The following is a 22,514-nucleotide window of genomic DNA, read 5'->3' on the forward strand; positions in this document are numbered from 1 at the left end:
GGGCAAGTCATGCCTGACTAACCTAATTGCCTTCTATGAGGCGATAACTGGGTCTGTGGATGAGGGGAAAGCAGTGGACATGTTATTCCTTGACTTTAGCAAAGCTCTTGATACGGTCTCCCACAGTATTCTTGCCAACAAGGTAAAGAAGTATGGGCTGGATCAATGGACTATAAGGTGGATAGAAAGCTGGCTAAATCGTCGGGCTCAACGGGTAGTGATCAACGGTTCCATGTCTAGTTGGCAGCCGGTTTCAAGCGGAGTGCCCCAAGGGTCGGTTTTGTTCAATATCTTCATTAATGATCTGGAGGATGGCGTGGACTGCACTCTCAGCAAGTTTGCAGATGACACTAAAGTGGGAGGAGTGGTAGGGATAGGATACAGAGGGACCTAGACAAATTAGAGGACTGGGCCAAAAGCAACCTGATGAAGTTCAACAAGGACAAGTGCAGAGTCCTGCATTTAGGACGGAAGAATCCCATGCACTGCTACAGACTAGGGAACGAGTGGCTGGGCAGCAGTTCTGCAGAAAAGGACCTAGGGGTTACAGTGGACGAGAAGCTGGATATGAGTCGACAGTGTGCCCTTGTTGCCAAGAAGGCTAACGGCATTTTGGGCTGTATAAGTAGGGGTATTGCCAGCAGATCGATGGAAGTGATCATTCCCCTCTATTCGACATTGGTGAGGCCTCATCTGGAGTATTGTGCCCAGTTTTAGGTCCCACACTACAAGAAGGATGTGGAAAAATTGGAAAGAGTCCAGCGGAGGGCAACAAAAATGATTAGGGAACTGGAGCACATGACTTATGAGGTGAAGCTGAGGGAACTGGGATTGTTTAGTCTGCAGAAGAGAAGAATGAGGTGGGATTTGATAGCTGCTTTCAACTACCTGAAAGGGGGTTCCAAAGAGGATGGATCTAGACCAGGGGCGGGCAAACTTTTTGGCTTGAGGGCCGCATCGGGTTTCGTAAATTGTATGGAGGGCCGGTTAGGGGAGGGGGTCATGGCCCAGCCCCCACCTCCTATCTACCACCCCCCCCCCCCGGCCAGGACTCCTGCCCCATCCAACTGCCCCATTCCCTGATGGTCCCTCTGGGACCCCTGCCCCATCCACACACACCTGCTCCCTGTCCCCTGACTGCCCCTGGGCCCCTGCCGCCCCATCCAACCCCTCCTCTCATTCCTGACGGCCCTCCCGGGACCCCTGCCCCATCCACACCCCTTCTCCCTGTCCCCGACTGCCCCCAGAACCCCTGCCCCTCACTGCCCCCTGCCACCCCACCCAACCCCCCTCCTTCCTGACTACCCCCCGGGACCCCTGCCCCATCCACCCACCCCTTCTCCCTGTCCCCGACTGCCCCCAGAACCCCTGCCCCTCACTGCCCCCTGCCACCCCATCCAACCCCCCTCCTTCCTGACTATCCCCCGGGACCCCTGCCCCCATTCAACCCCCTGTTCCCCCCAACCCCTATCCCCACCCCCACCCCCTGACCACCACCCCGGACTCTCCTGCCCTCTATCCAACCCACCCTGCTCCCTTGTGCCGGCTCCGGCAGTGGAGCGAGCGAGCTGAGGCTGTGGGCGAGGGGGAACAGTGTGGGAGGGGCCTTGGGCGAGCGTCTCGGGCTAGAAGCTCGGGGGCTCAGCAGGACGGTCCCGCGGGTCGGATGTGGCCTGCAGGCCATAGTTTGCCCACCCCTGTTCTACACTCACTTGCTATCTTGCGTTTCTTCGGTGCTGCCATTTCTGGTGACTCGTGGTAACTATTTTTCTTTGCTTAATTTTGTTTAGTGGAGAAGCACCTTTTCTGTGACTGGCTCCATCTAGTGTTGAAACTGAGAAGTGCAACAGAGTTGAGCTCAAGCGCCATGTGCGGGCCATATTCAATTATATTTTCAGAATTTGCTGTGGGCCAATAAAAACTGAGCCGCGGGCCGTAGTTTGGACACCCCTGATCTAGACTGTTCTCAGTGGTAGAAGATGACAGAACAAGGAGCAATGGTCTCAAGTTGCAGTGGGGGAGGTTTAGGTTGGATATTAGGAAAAACTTTTTCAGTAGGAGGGTGCTGAAGTACTGGAATGGGTTACCTAGGGAGGTGGTGGAATCTCCATCCTTAGAGGTTTTTACAATCAGGCTTGACAAAGCCCTGGCTGGGATGATTTAGTTGGGAATTGGTCCTGCTTTGAGCAGGGGGTTGGACTAAAAGACCTCCTGAGGTCCCTTCCCACCCTGATATTCTATGATGCTATGGCATATATCACATTGGTAGATGTGCAGGTGAATGAGCCCCTGATGATGTGGCTGATGTGGTTAGGTCCTATGATGGCATCCCTTGAATAGATGTGCTGGCAGAGTTGGCAATGGGGGTCTGTTGCAGGGATTGACTCCAATGAGAAACTGCAGAACTGGAATTAATTTGCAAATTGGACACCATCAAAGTAGGCCTGAATAAAGACTGGGAGTGGTTGGGTCACTACCCTTCTTGTCAAGTGTTGAGAATAGGCCCCTTCCACCTTGATTGAATTGGTCTCGTTAGCACTGACCCCCCCCCCCTTGGAAAGGCAAGGCGCATCTTTTCATGTGCTGTGTATTTATAGCACCCTACTGTATTTTCCACTGTATGCATCTGATGGAGTGGGTTCGAGCCCACGAAAGCTTATGCCCAAATAAATGTGTTGGTCTCTAAGGTGCCCCAAGGCCGCCTGGCTGTTTCAGCTCGCCCTGTCCCGTTCACAAGCACTTTGCACGAGCCAGCCGGGACACACCAGCAGGGCGGCCCGGGGAGAGGCGAGCGGGTGCCCCTCGTCCCCTCGCGGGCTCTCAGGCAAGCCGGGCGGTGGCGGGCCCTGCCCCAGGCCAGTCCCGCACGAACTCTCGCCTTGCCGCGCCCCTTTGCCTGGCGGCTCGCGGGGGCTCGGGACGCTCGGCCGGTCACGTGAGGGGGCCCATTAGTTTTCTTTTTGTCTTTACCTCAGATTTAAATGTTTAATAGTCGCTGGTTGCGGTGTGTTGGGTTTTTTTTTTAATTTCCCGTTGCCGACCGTGATTGGGTAACGCTCTCACTGTGCGCATGCGCAGTGAGGAGACCGCCGGTCGGGCGCACATTGCACGGCACTGACTGCGTCTACCTTTGCGCATGCGTAATGCGCACACAGCGGGACGGCGCGCTCCGCCTGGCCTCTGTTTTGCGCATGCGTGCTGAGCAGTGAGTGACTCGGTCCTGGCCCACCCACGGAAGTGGGGCTGCGCGAGGCCGGAAGTGGCGCCTGTTGTTCTGTCCAGTGGGAGCTGAGGGGATCCTGGGCGGTCCAAGATGTCGATAGAAATCGAGTCCTCGGAGTGAGAGCGGAGCTGGGGGGTGACCCGGGGGTCCGGGGTCGGGGGGTGGCCGCGGCCCTGTTCCCGGGGTCCTGGTTGGGGGTGGCCGCGGCCTGTTCCCGGGGTCCAGGTTGGGGGTGGCCGCGGCCCTGGTCCTGGTTGGGGGTGGCCGCGGCCCTGGTCCCAGGTCGGGGGTGGCCGCGGCCCTGTTCCCGGGGTCCTGGTTGGGGTGGCCGCGGCCTGTTCCCGGGGTCCCAGGTTGGGGGTGGCCGCGGCCCTGGTCCTGGTTGGGGGTGGCCGCGGCCCTGGTCCCAGGTTGGGGGTGGCCGCGGCCCTGGTCCCAGGTTGGGGTGGCCGCGGCCCTGGTCCAGGTTGGGGGTGGCCGCGGCCCTGGTCCCAGGTCGGGGTGGCCGCGGCCCTGTTCCCGGGGTCCAGGTTGGGGGTGGCCGCGGCCTGTTCCCGGGGTCCCAGGTTGGGGGTGGCCGCGGCCCTGGTCCCAGGTTGGGGGTGGCCGCGGCCCTGGTCCTGGTTGGGGGTGGCCGCGGCCCTGGTCCCGGGTGGGGGGGTGGCCGCGGCCCGGGGCCCGGGAGTCCGGGCTGGGGGTGGCCGCGGCCCTGGTCCCAGGCTGGGGGTGGCCGCGGCCCTGGTCCCGGGCTGGGGTGGCCCTGAGCCCGTCCGTTCCTGGGTTGGTGCGAAAGGTGGTTCCGGCCCGGGTCCCGTTCCCAGGGGGTCCGGGGGTGCGGGGGGGGGCCGCGGCCCCGGTCCTGGTCCGGGGGTGTGATTCTGGGCCCGGGCCGGGTGGGGTCCCGCGTTGGGGGGTGGCCGCGGCCCTGTTCCCGGGGTCCTGGTTGGGGGTGGCCGCGGCCCTGTTCCCGGTTGGGGGTGGCCGCGCCCTGTTCCCGGGTTGGGGGTGGCCGCGGCCCTGTTCCCGGGTTGGGGTGGCCGGCCCTGTTCCCGGGTTGGGGGTGGCCGCGCCCTGTTCCCGGGTTGGGGTGGCCGCGCCCTGTTCCCGGGTTGGGGGTGGCCGCGGCCCTGTTCCCGGGGTGGGGGGTGGCCGCGCCCTGTTCCCGGTTGGGGGTGGCCGCGCCCTGTTCCCGGGTTGGGGGTGGCCGCGCCCTGTTCCCGGGTTGGGGGTGGCGCGCCCTGGTCCCGGGTTGGGGGGTGGCCGCGGCCCTGTTCCCGGGTTGGGGGGTGGCCCCGAGCCCGTCCGTTCCTGGGTTGGTGCGAAAGGTGGTTCCGGCCCTGTTCCCGTTCCCAGGGGTTCCTGGGTTGCGGGGGGTGGCCGCGGCCCCGTTCCTGGTCAGGGGGTGTGATTCTGGGCCCGTGCCTGGGGGGGTATCGGGTTGGGGGGTGACCCTGCGCCTGTTCCCCGAGGCCTGTTTGATCCTGAGCCCTGTCTGTCCCCGTGGCTCCCCCCGCAGTGTGATCCGGCTCATCATGCAGTACCTGAAGGAGAACAGCCTTCACCGTGCACTGGCCACCCTCCAGGAGGAGACCACCGTGTCCCTCAACACTGTGGACAGCATTGAGAGCTTCGTGGCTGATATCAACAGTGGGCACTGGGACACAGTGCTGCAGGCCATACAGTCCCTCAAGCTGCCAGACAAGACCCTGATCGACCTCTATGAACAGGTGGATGTGTCACCAACACAGTACCAGCCACACATCCTATTGTGCATTTATGGTCACCACTCTGCTGCCATTAACCACAAACTGAAAGCGATCAGAATGTCACAAGGAAAAATCATAGGCTGGTTTTGGGCCAGAATGCTTGCTGTGCACCATTGGATGAGTGCTACTAAGGGAAAAACTAGGGTTGTGGGGAAGAAACAAACTGCCCATCTAATTGTCAAGATCTTTCTTCCCCCTGTGATGTACTGCTCAAATCTTAAAAGCATTGGTTTGTAGAATTACTGTATAGATAGGAAGTTCAGCTTTGGACGGGTGTCAAATACATACCTTCAGCATCAATAGTGAACAAATGATCCTTGACGTTTGAGGTGGAAAATATTTCTTGCATCTATATATAAAATACTGTCTCCATTTTTAAAAACAAATTTATTCAAAGCACGGAGAAACAGTTTGTGAAGAATTTATTTTTTAGATCATATTCACGCTTTGCAGTAGTAAATACTATCCCGTTGTTTAACTGTTAACATAAGAGTTGTATTTTATCTTGTGGATACTAACCATATTTCTTTATGTTACTCCAGGTTGTTCTTGAATTAATAGAGCTCCGTGAGCTGGGTGCTGCCAGATCCCTCCTAAGGCAAACTGACCCTATGATCATGTTAAAACAGACTCAGCCAGAGAGATACATTCACCTTGAGAATCTCCTGGCTAGGTCCTACTTTGACCCTCGTGAGGTAAGTTGTATTTGTGGAATTTATTTTTTTTTAAAGTTATAGTTATATGACTTGGAGAATTTGTAATTAGTGTAACTGTTTTGCACAGCACACTTATTAATGAAAAGTTTACTCTGTTTGTATTTTTTTCCCTTCCTGTTTTTTCTGTGTAAGCCATCTCCATCTCTCAAACTCTGTATTTGTGGTTTCAGTATTGTTGTTTTTATTCTGTTATGATACTGCAGTTTTTAATGTTTTTTTGCCATTTTTATTAAGCACTTCATGAATACATACTTTTTTAAGATTCACAAGTGGTTAAACACTGGATTGAGACTCTGGCAATCATGGTCCAGTTTTCATTTCTGCCACATCCTTCTGGTGTGATCTTGGGCAAGTCACCTAACCCTTCTGTGCCTTATATTCCCATCTTTAAATAGTTGGAAACAATACTTGTCCACTCCTGTAGCTCTGAAGATGCTTTATATATAAAAAAGTTATAAAATTGCCAGGTATTGTCTATAATATATTTGTTTTAGACTGGGTTTGTTTAAATCTAAACTTAATCCCTTTATTCAGGTGTGTTTTGCATCTAGAATTTTCTTTGGCTACTCAAATTGTCTTTTTTTTATTTATTTGCTTCGCTCCTTGGCTCCTTAAACACTTGTTGTCATATCTTATTTTTAGTCAAAGTGACATTGGTCTATGACAAAATTCATGCAGGAAATGATAATTTCACATGTATCTTCTTCGTAGGCATACCCAGATGGCAGCAGCAAAGAGAAACGGAGAGCTGCTATTGCACAAGCTTTAGCTGGAGAAGTCAGTGTAGTACCTCCATCGCGTCTTATGGCATTGTTGGGGCAGGTAATTTTTGAAGAAAATATATTTAATAACTATACCAATTTGTTTCTAGACTTTTAATGTACAAGACTGAAATTTGGGTGGCCTATTCCTAAGCTTTGCCACAGTAGAACCACATTCATCTTACACTTTATAAATAGCAGACGCAAATAAGTCTCTTCCCTCTTCACATCAACATTTTTTCACTAGGAGGGTGATGAAGCACTGGAATGGGTTACCTAGGGAGGTGGTGGAATCTCCTTCCTTAGAGGATTTTTAAGGTCAGGCTTGTCAAAGCCCTGGCTGGGATGATTTAGTTGAGGATTGGTCCTGCTTTGAGTAGGGGGTTGGACTAGATGACTTCTTGAGGTCCCTTCCAACCCTGAGATTCTATGATTCTATTTAATAACTATAGTAAGAGGTCATGTTCCTAAAATTGATGTTTGTAGTTTAAGGGTTTTTTTTGTTTGTTTGTTGTTTATAAAATAGGTTGCAAAATACTTACTGGTATTAATAGATGATAATAAATCTAAAATAAACTATTCAAATAAATTATATTTCATGAGATTTTGTCCCTACTTTTTAAATTGATTATTCGTTTTCAAAACTCAGTGACTTGCAATGAACTCCCTGGTGAGTGTGAACTAATAAAGTTCTACTGTAACTTTTTTCATTGCTTAAACTTTAAATAAAGTAAATTAAAGAAAGAGATCTTGGAATCATTGTAAATAGTTCTCTGAAAATATCCATTCAATGTGCAGTGGCAGTCAATAAAGCTAACAGAATATTAGGCATCATTAGCAAAGGGATAGATAATAAGACTGAAAATATCACAATGCCTCTATATAAATCCATGGTATGCCCCCATCTTGATTACTGTGTGCAGATCTGGTCACTCCATCTCAAAAAAGGTATATTGAAAATGGAAAAGGTACAGAGAAGGGCAAAAAAGTGATTAGGGGTATGGAACAGTTTCTGTATGAGAAGAGATTAATAAGACTGGGACTTTTCAGCTTGGAAAAGAGACAACTAAGAGGGGGTATGATAGAGGTCTATAAAATCTTAACTGGTGTGGAGAAAGTGAATAAGGAAATGTTATTTACTTCTACACATAACACAAAAACTAGGGGTCATCCAATGAAATTAATAGGAAGCAGGTTTAAAACAAACAAAAGAAAGTACAGTAACTCCTCACTGAACGTCGTCCCAGTTAACCTTGCTTCATTGTTACATCGCTGATCAATTAGAGAACATGTTGATTTAAAGTTATGCCAGTGCTCCCTTATAACATTGTTTGGCAGCCGCCTGCTTTGTCCACTGCTTGCAGAAAGAGCAGCCCATTGGAGCTAACTGGTGGGGGCTTGGAACCAGAGTGGACCAGCAGCCCACGCATCAGCTCCCCTAAGTTCCCTGTGTGGCAGCTGCCCTGCAGACTATCCCCAAGCAGTTCAGATATCCTTCCCCCCACTGCCGTGTGCTGCTCCTGCCCTCTGCCTTGGAGCTGCTCCCAGAAGCTTTTTGCTTGCAGTGCAAGGGGTCGGGGGGAAGAGGGGTGCTAATGTCAGGGTGTCCTGCTCCTGTACCCTATCTCTGTAGAGCGGGGGGGGACAGGACAGGGCTCAGGATGGAGGGAGCTTGCTGGCAGCAGCTGCTGTCTTAACTTGCTTAAAAAGGCAGTGTAATCAGAGTGCGGTCAGCGTACTTAAAGGGGCAATGAGTGTCTCTCTCTGTCTCACACACCTGGTGTGTGTCTCTCTCTCTCTCACATACATGCGCGCACACACCCTGGCACTTTGGAAAGTGGAGGGAGTGGTGTGCTCCAGTGAGATAGTATGGGTTCATCATCACACTGCCATGCTGTGTCTCCTCCCTCCATTTCTGCTGCTTTGTATAGTGTGAGGCTACATTAGCAACAATGTGTTTAAACCTTGATGGTTCAGCCAAGTGCTAGTTCATCACTTAGCAGTGAGGCATTCCCTGGGAAATATCCCACCCCTGACTCCACCACCTCAACCAAACTTCACAAGCATCATTGCTTTAAGTTGTTTGTTTAAAACTTATACTCTGTGTGTGTATGTGTGTACGTACATATATATATAGAGAGAGAGAGTGTCTTGTCTGGAGAAAATTTTTTCCCTGGAATATGCCCCCTCTCCCATCATTTACATTAATTCTTATGGGGAAATTAGAGTTGTGTAACATTGTTTTGCTTAAAGTAGCATTTTTCAAGAACATAACTACGTTGTTAAGTGAGGAGTTACAGTACTACTTCACACAATGCCCAGTCATCTGTGGAACTCCTTGCCAGAGGATATTGTGAAAGCCAAAACTATAATAGGGTTAAAAAAAGAACTAGATAAGTTCATGGAGAATAGGTCCATCAATGGCTACTAGCCAGGATGGTCAGGGATGCAACACCATGTTCTGAGTGTCTCTAGCCTCTGTGTGCCAGAAATTGGGAGTGGATTACAGGGGATGGATTGCCTGTTCTGTTCATTCCCTCTGAAGCACCTGGTATTGGCCACTGTTGGAAGACAGGATAGTGTGTTAGATGGACCACTGGTCAGACCCATGTGGGCGTTCTTATGTTCTCATATATATTGATTTGAAATAAGTATTATGTCCTGTGTTGGGAAAATGATGATTCTACTGTAGTGGCTGTGTAAATTTTATTCTTCTGTCTGTTCACAAAAGCACTATCAAAGAAAGGTCCTTTACTTTTATATGTAAATAATTCTTTGCCAGCTCATTCAGAACTAACTACTAAATGTGTACAACTTCATATTTATCTCATCCTTTGTAAATAAAGTACTGAAAGGAAAACAATTAGGGAGGGCCTGCAGCTATTCTCACTTGCTAGGAACACTTGGAAATAACAAAGATATGCTCAAACCTTTGCATTGGTTTCCAGAGTTCTGGCAACAGCATTGCTTTGAGTAACTAATCTGAAAAATCTTGGAGTGGCCACTCAAAAGTAGAAGTGCTAAGTTTATTGAAGATTTCTAGGAAAAGCTTGCTATACTGAGGAATTTGGTGTAACACAGCCCCTCCTCAGAGGATTACACTGACTGAGCTTACTTCATGAAAAGGATCTCTAACTATAATCATTTTGGCTTCTCATAAGGCACTGAAATGGCAGCAGCACCAGGGACTGCTTCCTCCAGGGATGACAATTGATTTGTTCAGAGGTAAAGCAGCCGTGAAAGATGTAGAAGAAGAAAAGTTCCCCACACAGCTGAGCAGACATATTAAGGTAGAATTCTACTAACTTTTTTCTGTATAATGCTTGGTAGTACTTGCTATAGTTACCTTAAGCCAAGACTTTCGTTTTAACTCCCAGTCTTCACATGCTCATAGCTTTTTGAAAATTTATCCTTTTTACTTAAATGTTTCCATGCCTGGTCTTGGCCCAGAAGTACATTTTTGGAAGGTTTGATGAAAACTCCAGTTAAGGGTGGGGGAATGCTAATTACATTTCAGGAAACTATAGATGTTTTTCCAATTTTAGCTGGTTTTGAATTTTAAAGCTGTTGTGTTCTGGTTGATTAAGGCTCTCATCTACAGGAAAAAAAATATTCTTAAAAATTTGGTTTTGTGCATGCATGTTAGTAACGTCCATTAATCATGGGAACTTTGATACTAAGTGCAGCACTAAATTAATATAGTTGTAACTAATGTCTTTGTAGAAAGCTTTCAGCAACAACAAAAAAAAGCTTTTCATACAGATTTCAATACATCAACAAATTCTGCTCTGAAATTTCTGTGCTCCTGCAAAGCTTGATTTACAGCAGACAGCTTTTCTGTTGTGGAGTTTCCAGGGTTTATAGGTGAACTCCATAAGCCCAGTAGTTCCTGTTCATGCTCAGTAGCTCTGCCAGTTTTCAGAACAAGCAGCTTGCAGAGATAATAAACAGAAAATGTGGTTTACAGGGGTGTCTGTGTCAGTGACCTGGATGTAAGCAGTCATGTCTAGTGGTTGGAGCAGGAATCCATACCCAGAAATCAGAACCCAGGGTCAGAGGCTAAGCTGAGGATCAGAATCCAGGCAGGAGCAGGATTAGGAATAAGCAGGTGCAGGAGCTACTGCATCCCTGGGCAGATGCTTAGAGCAGCTGGCGAACTGCTACTGCTGCTGTGCTTAAGAGCCAGTCTGCTGACTTTGGCTACACCACCTGGTTGGTAGGAAATCAGGCAGCCTACTATAGGCAAGCTGCGTTCGTTAGGTTGCCTGGAAACTGGCTCTGCTGCTTGCTTGTGTTGGTATATTTCTACCAGTCACTAAATCCACTTATTTGTAATTGCTAGAATGAATCAAAATTTTCATCAAACTTTTTTGACAAAAATTGCTTTTTCAATCGTAATGAACATATTGTTGTGGAAAAAAATAATTTTGGTTCAAATTTTGTATTATGACATTTTGAAATGAAAAATTTTGTTACACTTCTGAGGAGGAGAAAACCTTTTTCACTCTTGTACTTCCCTACCCCCTTTTTTCTAATATGGGGGTGGGAGGGGAAGTGAAAAGTGGCTTTTTCTCTCTGAATTTTTTTCATGTAACAAATAGCAATTCAAACAAAACAATTTTTTTCTGTTGATTTTTTTTTCAGCTGTATTAGTTAAGGTTAGTTATGTTTGTTAAATAGACATTGTAAAGGTCTCAATTGACATCCATGATTGCAAAAATTAATGAAAGCTAACCTGACTATTTTTGAAAGCATAGGCTGGCATAGAAGTAAAGCAGCTGCATAAATAATTCTTGATCAAAAAGGAATAGTTGTGTTTTTTTGTTTTGGTTTGGTTTAGTAGGCAGCCCAGTAGAGCTGGCAGCTGTTTTCCACCACTAACTTCAAATAAATTAACCTTTAGCCCTGGAATATATCATATACTGGCACCAGTTAACTTGATTTAAAATTAAACTGACCTCATATTAAAATCCTATTTTTATTTCATTTGAAAACAGTTTGGCCAGAAGTCACACGTGGAATGTGCTAGGTTTTCTCCAGATGGTCAATATCTGGTAACAGGCTCTGTGGATGGATTCATTGAAGTGTGGAATTTCACTACTGGAAAGATCAGGAAGGTAAATTAGTTCTGGATTCATTTACTGGGAAATGAATTGATTGGTGGTTAGAGTACATTTTTCAACTCTGAAACCAGGTTTCAAATCCAGATGAATCTAACTAAAATGAATTTGGAGAGGAAGGCTTGTCCCAGGTGCTGACCTGGGAGGTGCAGATATAGGATCAGTTCTGTGCTCTGCCACAGACACCCCGTGTGACCTTGGACAAGTCACTTAATCCCTCTGTGCCTTAGTTCCCCATCTGTAAAATGGGAATAAAAGCACTGCCCTACATCACAGAGGTATTTGAGGATGAGAATATTAAATTGTGAAGTGCTCAGATACTATGGTAAAGGGGGCCATATAACGTACTCTTAATAGACATATATAAAAATAATTGCAAAACAACTACATGGTTTCTTGTAGTTAGCAGACTCATCTGGAGAAATACTTGGGATATGAGCTGCTAAGGAGACTAACCAGTTGCCAGAGTGATCAGTCCTATAGGCTGGTGCCATTGATTGAACAGAGCTGAGCATGTAAGATTGAAAACTGAGGCATGAGTCCACCCAGTTCTTGCTTTTATTTATGAATTTTAAAAAAGAACTATTGTCACTTATAGTTTCTGGTCATATACATATGACATAATAAAACAGATAGAATGGAGCAGATAGGGGTCCAAGTTATCAAGTTCTGGGGTACCAGGAAACTTTCCTTCTGAGTTTCTGGATTTGGGCCCTTGTTCATTTGGTTTTTGATACCTTCCCATAATTCATATTCATTAGCTTTCATCCAATCAACATTAAGATAATGCTTATATAACCCATACACTACACATAGGCAGGCTTCAATTTATCTAATGTTTGCTGTCCCCTCTTTTTTCGTGTCTTCATGTCACCTGATACTTTTTCCCAAAATAGGGACTTTTTAGCATTACGTTTTGTATATTTTATTGTACCGATGAACTTTCTCTTATGTACGTCCTCCAATATGATACATTCCATGAACAAAACATCACCTTTGTCTTGTCAGCTGTAAGCCTCATTTAAGCAAGTCTACATAAGAGAGAAATTGGAAGACAACACTCTTGTCAAGTAAAGACTAGGCAGAAGCCTTAGCATAAGTATTACTGTAGCCTATCCAAACTCATTCACTATACATAGTTTAATATTAATAATTTATGATTAATACAATATAGCTCTTATTTTTGCCATGTAGCAATTTTTCATCTTTGGATATCATGGTTCACAACATGTGTATCATCCTAAATTATTCATTAACATAACCTTTATTTTTGTTATTTGAGTAGGATAGCTATGGAGAACGACATGCCCTGCTATCAGAATGTTCTTATCTTTTTCAAACTTGGATTTCCAGGGGACTTTTTGCTCAAAGTTTAGCACCACACTTTTAAATCATTAAAAAGCCTTGTCAGTAATTTTGTCTGTTGCATTTTGAGGTGCTTTATTCAGTATAGGGCCTAGGTTTGTGTTTGGTCCTCAATACTCCTCCCTCTGACACTCTTGGAAATGCAGTATTCTCAAGGGTGTCACTTATTTTACATGATGGGCTAGAGTGCACATTTCAATGCTTGGGGTTTTTTTCTGTCTTTTTTGCCAGTCTTAAATATTTTCTGTATTTTGTAACACATTAGAAGCAATGAGGTAACTATTAACACTTTCATCTGAAGAAGTGGGTTTTTAACCCACAAAAGTTTATTCCCAAATAAATCTGTTAGTCTTTAAGGTGCCACCAGACTCCTCGTTTTTGTGGATGCAGACTAACATGGCTACCCCTCTGATACTTATTAACACTTGTATACATAACAATATTTTTAAACTAAATGCTACAACCAGGTGGTACCCAAATGTGTTTGTTTGATCCCATCATCTGATTGACTTTAATATTTGTTTTATGTGATTATTTGCTGTGTTTTAATTTTTTTATATGAACTAAATGCTTTGTATTTTGTGGTGAAGAAGAATTTAGGTATATATTTAATTTAGCAATAGGTACTGTAAAGTTAGGAAGCAGCCTCAGAACCAAAGCTTGGTTGACTTGTTATTACTACTGGTTCAACAAATTTGGGTATAGGTATGATTTTGACTGATTCAATCATAGTTTTGAATTTAGAAGTAAAACATCTGTTGGGCTGATTAATTGGGGATTCTTTCCCTCCATAATTGTATTTTAGTTATTATGTGACCTCACAGTATTCTCCATTCCCCACATATGTGGCACAGGTTTGTTGTTCAAATTGCAGGTGCCAGATGGAATGTGGCCTGTTCAATGTTCATGAACATAATATGCCACTTACAGTTATGAGCTGTATTCTTCCATGAATTGATAGCAATTAGCTATTGCTGTTTAGTTTTAGTTCTCTTTTATCCTCCATTATTGTGACTGACATATCTTTTTGCTGTTTCATTTAGGATCTGAAATACCAAGCACAAGATAACTTTATGATGATGGATGATGCAGTTCTGTGCATGTGTTTCAGTAGAGACACAGAAATGTTAGCAACTGGAGCACAAGATGGGAAGATCAAGGTACAAGTTTTAGGACATAGAAACTGTTAGGAAGTGCAGAAAGATTAGGCTAAATCAAATGTACACATTGCACCCTTTAAATTTGAGGAGTGTGAGGTGGAAGAAGGGCTAACACTCAGTTCCTATGGTTAATTTCCCCATGCACTGAAAACAAATTTCTTGCTATAATTTCATATTCTCCAGTCTTAAAGTTGGCCTATAAAGGTACTCTTTAACACACTTTTGGATTATAGTATTGTGCCTGTCTTGAGAAAGGAATTGATTTTACACTCAGGGAATTGTGGGTTTCATGCCCTGTGATCTTGTTACACAAGGCGGCTAAATATATAATTATACAAGCTAGTGGTCTTTAAAGATTCACTTGTCTTGCTAGTTTGGGAAATTCTTCAAATCATATCCTCTAGAAAAGGAGATGTGTATGCATGACTTACTAAATGCCTTATGCATGTGCAGTGCATTCTGTATGGTAGCCTCAGATATGAACAAGTGTAATGTCTCTATTTGTGTATCTAACACTCTGGCTTTGAGATGCTCCCACTGTGACCCTCTAGAACAGTGATTCTCAATCTGACACCTCTGGGGAGTTGCCATCTGGATGGGGTGCAAGCTCACTCCTGGAAGACTTGTGTCATGTTTCAGGTCAACTGCACCTCTGTTTGTTCTCTATGGTTCACCAAGGGCACCCACTTTCAAGGTTCTGGCTCCCTAGCTGTCACTTTTTTGGGTGGAGATGTGTGTCTTACTCCTTCCTGAGCTTGGAATTTTCAGGCTGCACAGGTCCCTGTCTACACTGAATTTTCCAGCAAGTCAGACTCTCTAAGCAGGCCTACTTTTCTTTCTCCTCATAGGCTGTAACAGTGTAATTGTCCATAGTTATAAAGTACCACACAGCTCTTCCCAAGTAAGCACACTTATTCCAAAGGTGAAAGCATTACTGGGAAAACATACTAAAACAGTAAAAGTCACCACAACGCCAACAAGGTAGGAGTCAGTCCTTCACTACCCACCAAGGGGTTTTACTGTGGTTACCAGTTCATAACTGTCTTGGCTCAGAACAAGCACCCTCATGAATAAATCAGCCCATCCTTTTTTGGCTGGGGTCTTTGATCTAGAGATTCTGGGAGCAGGTAATCAGTAGCCAATGGAAAAGGCTGAGGCTTTGCATAACTGGTTTGGAGGGGTACATTTGCATTCACCTTCTCCTAGATATTTCCTAGGAAACCCACTTAACCAAAAATTTATTTTTATCTGGCACATTCTTTAAACAAGTCCTTTGAAGCTGATACCACTTCCCGGTGTTTACATTAGTCATGTCTGCCCACAGAGAGGTTCCATACAATCCCACAATAATACATGGACATCTGCATTTTGAATACAATGAACTCCAGTGATACTTGAACTTGATTTAAAACGGTTTAACTTAATTCAGTGAGGGTTGTGCAGGACATTGCAGTGTCTGTCACAACTTGTATTCTAGTCTTTCTTTAGTTTATTTCATGAGTTTCCTCCCACCCCAGGTCTCGCTCTCTCAATGTGTTAATTAGCAAAACAGCTTAGAGCATCATAAGTAGTTGGGATCCAACATTTAGGTTGTGTGTTAACTTAGGAAAACGACAACCTAATGTGAATGTTTTTGTGACGTTTGTTAAATGGCAGGGAAAGCAGATGGTTGGTTGTATGCCCTGCAGCATTTGAAACCCTGCCATAGCAGAGCATTCTGTTAATGCATGAGTACCCGAAAGTAACTAGAAACACAAATGAAATTAGTCTGTCTTCATTGTCTTAATATGAATAGTCCGAAATGTAAACAGCATAAATGATGGAAAACAGAACTCATCTGTTAATCAGTGTTAACGCAAATGAGGGGTTTTGAGTGACATTTAACCTCTAAAGGGAAAAGAAAGGATAGCTCCAAGGTGAACATTTATTTTTTGTTCCAAATCAGTGGCCTGTTGTTCCTTTCTGGAGGAGGAGGGGGTGGAAAGTCTTTTACAGCTTTAGGCCAGGCAGCCCTCTGCCCTAGTAGCAGCCCCATTGCTGACAGGTGCAATCCTTCTTGTATGGCTAATGTCCTGATAGGAGTGCTATGGCCATCAGTGTTCCGCACCAGGAAGAGCTGCCAGGACAGATGAGTTCAGGCATCCCTAAAACCAAACCCAGATAATCTAGTCTCAAGTAGGAAACAGCTCCTACTTTGGAGATCAGCTTGATGGCATGTCACGCATACAAGGGAAGGTGAAACTGATGTGGAATAGATAAGAACATAAGAACGGCCATACTGGGTCAGACCAAAGATCCCTCTAGCCCAGTATCCTGTCTTCCGACAGTGGCCAATGCCAGGTGCTTCAGAAGGAATGAACAGAACAGACAATTATCAAGTGATCAATCCCCTGTTGCCCATTCCCAGGTTTGGGCAAACAGAGGCTAGTGACACCTGTATATTTGTACTGCATTCTCTTCTTGATGCCTTCTCTGCAATGCACTGAGCCTCTCATATGGTTGTGAGCACTAGGCCGTTCATTCCTGTTCAAATCATTGGGAGTTACATGCACACATGAGTTAAGGATGTACCCCAATGAGAATGGGCCCTCCCTAGCCTCTTGTCACTCTTGTCCACATGCTTGTTGACCACCTCTACTAATTCTAGTAGATTGGTGAGGCATGGTTTCCCTTTACAAAAACCATGTTGTCTCTTCCCCAACAAATCATGTTCATCTGTGTCTGACAATTCTGTTCTTTACTATAGTTTCAAGCAATTTGCCTGGTACTAAAGTGAGGCTTACAGGCCTGTGATTGCCGGGATCACCTGTGGAGCCTTTTTTAAAAATTGGCATCACATTAGCTATTGTCCAGTCATCTGGTACAGAAGCTTATTTCAATGATAGATTACGTACTGCAGTTAGATGTTTGTAGGGGAAAGTCATAGTTGCTGGGTTGATTGGAATCTTTCAGATCAGCCAGTCACTTTCAAAGGAGAGTTGTGGTGAAGATATTGGTAGTCTGGGTTGAATCACTGCAATGGACAGTAGCTACCTATGTGATGAGCCTGCAAACTAACATCCCCATTTCTATTTTCAGTGACACCCCCTCTCCCCCCCAGTGGTTCTGTTTTAACATGGCTTTAAATTAAAGTTGGGGTATTGGAAGGGTTTGACTTAAACACAGAAAGCCAAAGGCATTGAAATTTAAGGCTTGACACTGAGGGAGCGGGGAGGGCAGAAGTGGGTGGCTAAACTATCTCCTGAACCACATGTAGGTCACCTGCCATCCTTAGTCTGGCCTGTCTCTATACAGGGTTCTCTGTCCAGCACTTTGATTTCCCCAAATGGTACCATATGTAGGAGTAGCAGAACTGAAGATGGTAGTTTGGGGCTAATTGAACCCCTGTGTGGGTTCAGGTGAGAATCTGTTACTTACATAATCTCCCAAATCAGCCTTGAGGCTAAATACTCCCCATAAACTTTTAGCTTATTTGAAATCCTTTGCTTTGTCTAGCACAACCGAAACAACTCCGCCCTCCCTTCTGTTGCTGAGCAGGACTGGAACAAGCAGATAGCCAGCCTACATGCATTCCCCATTAGGATGCATGTTGAATAATACATAAACTGTGTTATGAAGCAATTAGGGCTGCTGCTGGTATACCTGATAGAAAACCACAAAAAGAAGGCAGTGAAAAGTTAAGCCACCTAACAGTGTAGACCCTTTATTCCTCCACTCACAGGCACCAGAGTGGGTTTGAGTTAAATCATTATTTAAATCACTAGTCAGGAAGACTCGATTTAATCATGGTTTTCTACATAAAAGTGCATTTGTGTTGGTTGTTATAACCTTAATACATAGTCTTCACAACTCAGAGATAGATATAGGTTTCATTTTTAGCAGGTACATACTATACATTTTTAAACAGGGATTTATTTTTAAAACTTTTCAGATTAGTTTTACAGCTGTATCAGGAAATGAATGATTGTTTGGTTTTCATTTACCAAAGATAATTGAAGCAGATATTTTATGAAGCCATTGGGAGGTGAACGATCTCCAGTTCAACAGGTTAATCATTAATATTTGGAGGATTTTCTTGCCATGCTGTATTGGAGGAGATCACCAGACAGACATTTAAATTGTTTTATTTAACTAAAACAACCAAGGCTTTGGAGCTGTGCTCCGGCTCCAGGCAAAAACCTGCAGCTCCACTGCTCCGGAGCTGCTTAACGCTCCAGCTCCAGGCTCTACTCCAAAGCCCTGAAAACAACAGTGTTAAGTATTCTGGATTTTTTTTCTTTAATAGCAAACATATAATATTTTAACAAAACAAACATATGTCTTTCACTTCTCACATTTCTTTCCAGATTTCTCCTTGTTCAAATTCATTCCATCCCCAATTCTATTCACTGAACTTTTTGAAACTTTGCACTTTTAGAGAGAGGTAAGGGATTGACTCTGTACACAAATTTGCAAAGGGACAATAGGGTTGAGGTCTGTTATTTCTCACCTCTCTATATTTATTTATTTATTTATTTATTTAAAAACCATTTTTGCTGTTAACAAGCCTGTTATCTCTGGAGACACAAATCCACAGTTTGGGAACTGCAAAACTAAGCATCTCTGATGGTATCTTCTAGACTGAGCACTGAGTCCCATTGGGTAGATAGAAAGATTAACCTCAATAATCTATACAGAAGCCTGTGGAACCCCATAAGATTGGGTCCCTAATCCATGGACTACTGGAACTCATTTACAAAACTTTTCTTAAACATTACACGAATATATTGTCTCATGCTATAGCCAGCCAGTCAAGCAGCGGCATAGACAGCTGCAGCGGCACAGGAGCCAGCAAACAGAGCTGTAAACGGGAGTTTCAGTGGGAGTTCTGTTGGAGGAGAAGGTTTTTGTATTTTGTGTATTGTATTTTGTAGTTATATATGTGGAGGCTGGTAGGAGCAGTGTGCTGGGAGAGAAGCTGAGCCCTGATTGGACTTGCAGCCAGAGGGAACAGGGGATAGATCGGAGAATCGCACCATCACCAGGAAAAGGCAGGTCTACGTGATTGGGGATTCCTTACTGAGAAGAATATACAGGCCTGTAACTAGAGCTGATCCGGAGAACAGAAGGGTGTGCTGTCTGCCAGGTGCTAAGATACAGGATGTGGACCTGAGGCTGAAAAGGATCCTAACGGGAGTGGGAAAGAATCCACTGATTGTCCTTCAGGTGGGAATGAATGATACGGCTAGATTCTCGCTGGAACGTATCAAGGGAGACTATGCCAGACTGGGGAAGATGCTTAAGGAAATCAAGGCTCAGGTGATCTTCCGTGGGATTCTGCCTGTTCCTAGAGAAGGGCAACAAAGGTGTGACAAGATTATGGTGATCAACAGATAGCTCAGGCAGTGGTGCTATAAGGATGGGCTTTAGGATATATGGCCACTGGGAAGCATTCATGGACAGAGGACTGTTCTCTCGGGATGGACTTCACCTGAGTAAGTAGGGAAATAGACTTCTAGGATGGAGGCTGGCACAACTGATTAAGAGAGCTTTAAACTAGGAATTTTGGGGAGATGGTTGGGAGATGTCCAGGTAATCTCCACGCCGGAATTTAACATTGAGAGGGAGGAAAACAAAATAAGAAAGATTACAGCCGTGGGCAGGAGAATGGACATAAGGAGGAAGGATAGTGTAGATATCAGTCTTATAAGAGATGTGGTGGTAGAATGTCTGTGCCTAATCAGGTAGAGAATGACAGTGAGGCCAAATGGCAAAAATTAAGATGTTTGTACACTAATGCAAGGAGCCTACGTAACAAAATGGAGGAACTAGAGCTACTGGTGCAAGAAGTGAAACCGGATATTATAGGGATAACAGAAACATGGTGGAATAGTAGTCATGACTGGAGTACAGGTATTGAAGGCTATGTGCTGTTTAGGAAAGACAGAAATAAAGGCAAAGGTGTTGGAGTAGCATTGTATATCAGTGATGAGATAGACTGTAAAGAAATAAGAAGTGATGGAATAGATAAGACAGAGTCTGTCTGGGCAAAAATCCCATTGGGAGAGAAAGCTACTAGAGCCTCCCCTGAGATAGTGCTTGGAGTGTGCTACAGACCGCCGGGATCTGATTTGATTATGGATAGAGACCTCTTTAATATTTTTAATTAAGTAAACACTAATGGGAATTGTGTGATCATGGGAGACTTTAACTTCTCAGATATAGACTGGAGAACAAGTGCTAGTAATAATAATAGGGCTCAGATTTTTCTGGATGTGATAGCTGATGGATTCCTTCACCAAGTAGTTGCTGAACCAACAAGAGGGGATGCCATTTTAGATTTGGTTTTAGTGAGTAGTGAGGACCTCATAGAAGACATGGTTGTAGGGGACAACCTTGGTTCGAGTGATCATGAGCTAATTCAGTTCAAACTAGATGGAAGGATAAACAAAAATAGATCTGGGACTAGGGTTTTTGATTTCAGAAGGGCTAACTTGAAAGAATTAAGGAAATTAGTTAGAGAAGTGGATTGGACTGAAGAACTTGTGGGTCTAAACGTGGAGGAGGCCTGGAATTACTTCAAGTCAAAGTTGCAGAAACTATCAGAAGCCTGCATCCCAAGAAAGGTTTAAAAATTCATAGGCGGGAGTTGTAGACCAAGCTCAATGAGCAGTTGTCTCAGAGAAGTGATTAAGAAAAAGCAGAAAGCCTACAAAGAGTGGGAGAGGAGGGATTCGCAAGGAAAGCTACCTTATTGAGGTCAGAACATGTAGGGATGAAGTGAGAAAGGCCAAAAGCCATGTAGAGTTGGACCTTGCAAAGGGAATTAAAACCAATAGTAAAAGGTTCTATAGCCATATAAATGAGAAGAAAACAAAGAAAGAAGAAGTGGGACCGCTAAACACTGAGGATGGAGTGGGGGTTAAGGATAATCTAGGCATGGACCAATATCTAAACAAATACTTTGCCTCAGTCTTTAATGAGGCTAATGAGGAACTTAGGGATAATAGTAGGATGACAAATGGGAATGAGGATATGGAGGTAGATATTACCACATCTGAGGTAGAAGCCAAACTCGAACAGCTTAATGGGACTAAATCAGGGGGCCCAGATAATCTTCATCCAAGAATATTAAAGGAACTGGCACATGAAATTGCAAGCCCATTAGCAAGCATTTTTAATGAATCAGTAAACTCAGGGGTTGTACCGTACGATTGGAGAATTGCTAACATAGTTCCTATTTTTAAGAAAGGGGAAAAAAGTGATCCAAGTAACTATAGGCCTGTTAGTTTGACATCTGTAGTATGCAAGGTCTTGGAAAAATTTTTGAAGGAGAAAGTAGTTAAGGACATTGAGGTCAGTGGTAATTGGGACAAAATACAACATGGTTTTACAAAAGGTAGATCGTGCAAAACCAGTCTAATCTCCTTCTTTGAGAAGGTAACATTTTTTTAGACAAAGGAAACGCAGTGGATCTAATTTACCTCGCTTTCAGTAAGGCATTTGATACAGTTCTACATGGGGAGTTATTAGTTAAATTGGAAAAGATGGAGATCAATATGAAAATTGAAAGGTGGATAAGGAACTGGTTAAAGGGGAGACTACAATGGGTCATACTGAAAGGTGAACTGTCAGGCTGGAAGGAGGTTACTAGTGGAGTTCCTCAGGGGTCAGTTTTGGGACCAATTTTATTTAATCTTTTTATTACTGACCTTGGCACAAAAAGCGAGAATGTGCTAATAAAATTTGCGGATGACACAAAGCTGGGAGGCATTGCTAACACAGAGAAGGGCCGGGATGTCATACAGGAAGATCTGGATGACCTTGTAAACTGGAGTAATAGTAATAGGATGAAATTTAATAGTGAAAAGTGCAAGATCATGCATTTAGGGATTAATAACAAGAAATTTGGTTATAAACTGGGGACACATCAGTTGGAAGTAACGGAGGAGGAGAAGGACCTCGGAGTATTGGTTGATCACAGGATGACTATGAGCCGCCAATGTGATATGGCCGTTAAAAAAGCTAATGCGGTTTTGGGATGCATCAGGCGAGGTATTTCCAGTAAAGATAAGGAGGTGTTAGTACCATTATACAAGGCACTGGTGAGACCTCATCTGGAATATTGTGTGCAGTTCTGGTCTCCCATGTTAAAGAAGGATGAATTCAAACTGGAACAGGTTCAGAGAAGGGCTACTAGGATGATCCGAGGAATGGAAAACCTGTCTTATGAAAGGAGTCTCAAAGAGCTTGGCTTGTTTAGCCTAACCAAAAGAAGGCTGAGGGGGGATATGATTGCTCTCTATAAATATATCAGATGGATAAATATCAGGGAGGGAGAGGAATTATTTAAGCTTAGTACCAATGTGGACACAAGAACAAATGGATATAAACTGGACACTAGGAAGTTTAGACTTGAAACTA

The 22,514-nt window shown here is 44.6% G+C and overlaps 1 protein-coding gene across 1 annotated transcript in view; it reads left to right on the forward strand.

Moving 5' to 3' along the window:
* The first annotated feature begins 3,186 nt into the window (after positions 1 to 3,186).
* LOC120393938 (WD40 repeat-containing protein SMU1) overlaps positions 3,187 to 22,514 on the forward strand; it is a 40,207-nt gene continuing 20,879 nt past the window's right edge. Inside the window, exons 1-7 of the mRNA XM_039518396.1 lie at positions 3,187 to 3,339; positions 4,740 to 4,950; positions 5,532 to 5,684; positions 6,417 to 6,527; positions 9,628 to 9,756; positions 11,464 to 11,583; positions 13,995 to 14,111. Of these exons, the coding sequence (XP_039374330.1) occupies positions 3,314 to 3,339; positions 4,740 to 4,950; positions 5,532 to 5,684; positions 6,417 to 6,527; positions 9,628 to 9,756; positions 11,464 to 11,583; positions 13,995 to 14,111 (867 nt within the window). The 5' untranslated portion in view covers positions 3,187 to 3,313. The remainder of the gene's footprint in view (positions 3,340 to 4,739; positions 4,951 to 5,531; positions 5,685 to 6,416; positions 6,528 to 9,627; positions 9,757 to 11,463; positions 11,584 to 13,994; positions 14,112 to 22,514) is intronic.

Source organism: Mauremys reevesii, unplaced genomic scaffold (genome assembly GCF_016161935.1).
Source record: "Mauremys reevesii isolate NIE-2019 unplaced genomic scaffold, ASM1616193v1 Contig39, whole genome shotgun sequence".
Classification (NCBI taxonomy): Eukaryota; Metazoa; Chordata; order Testudines; family Geoemydidae; genus Mauremys; species Mauremys reevesii.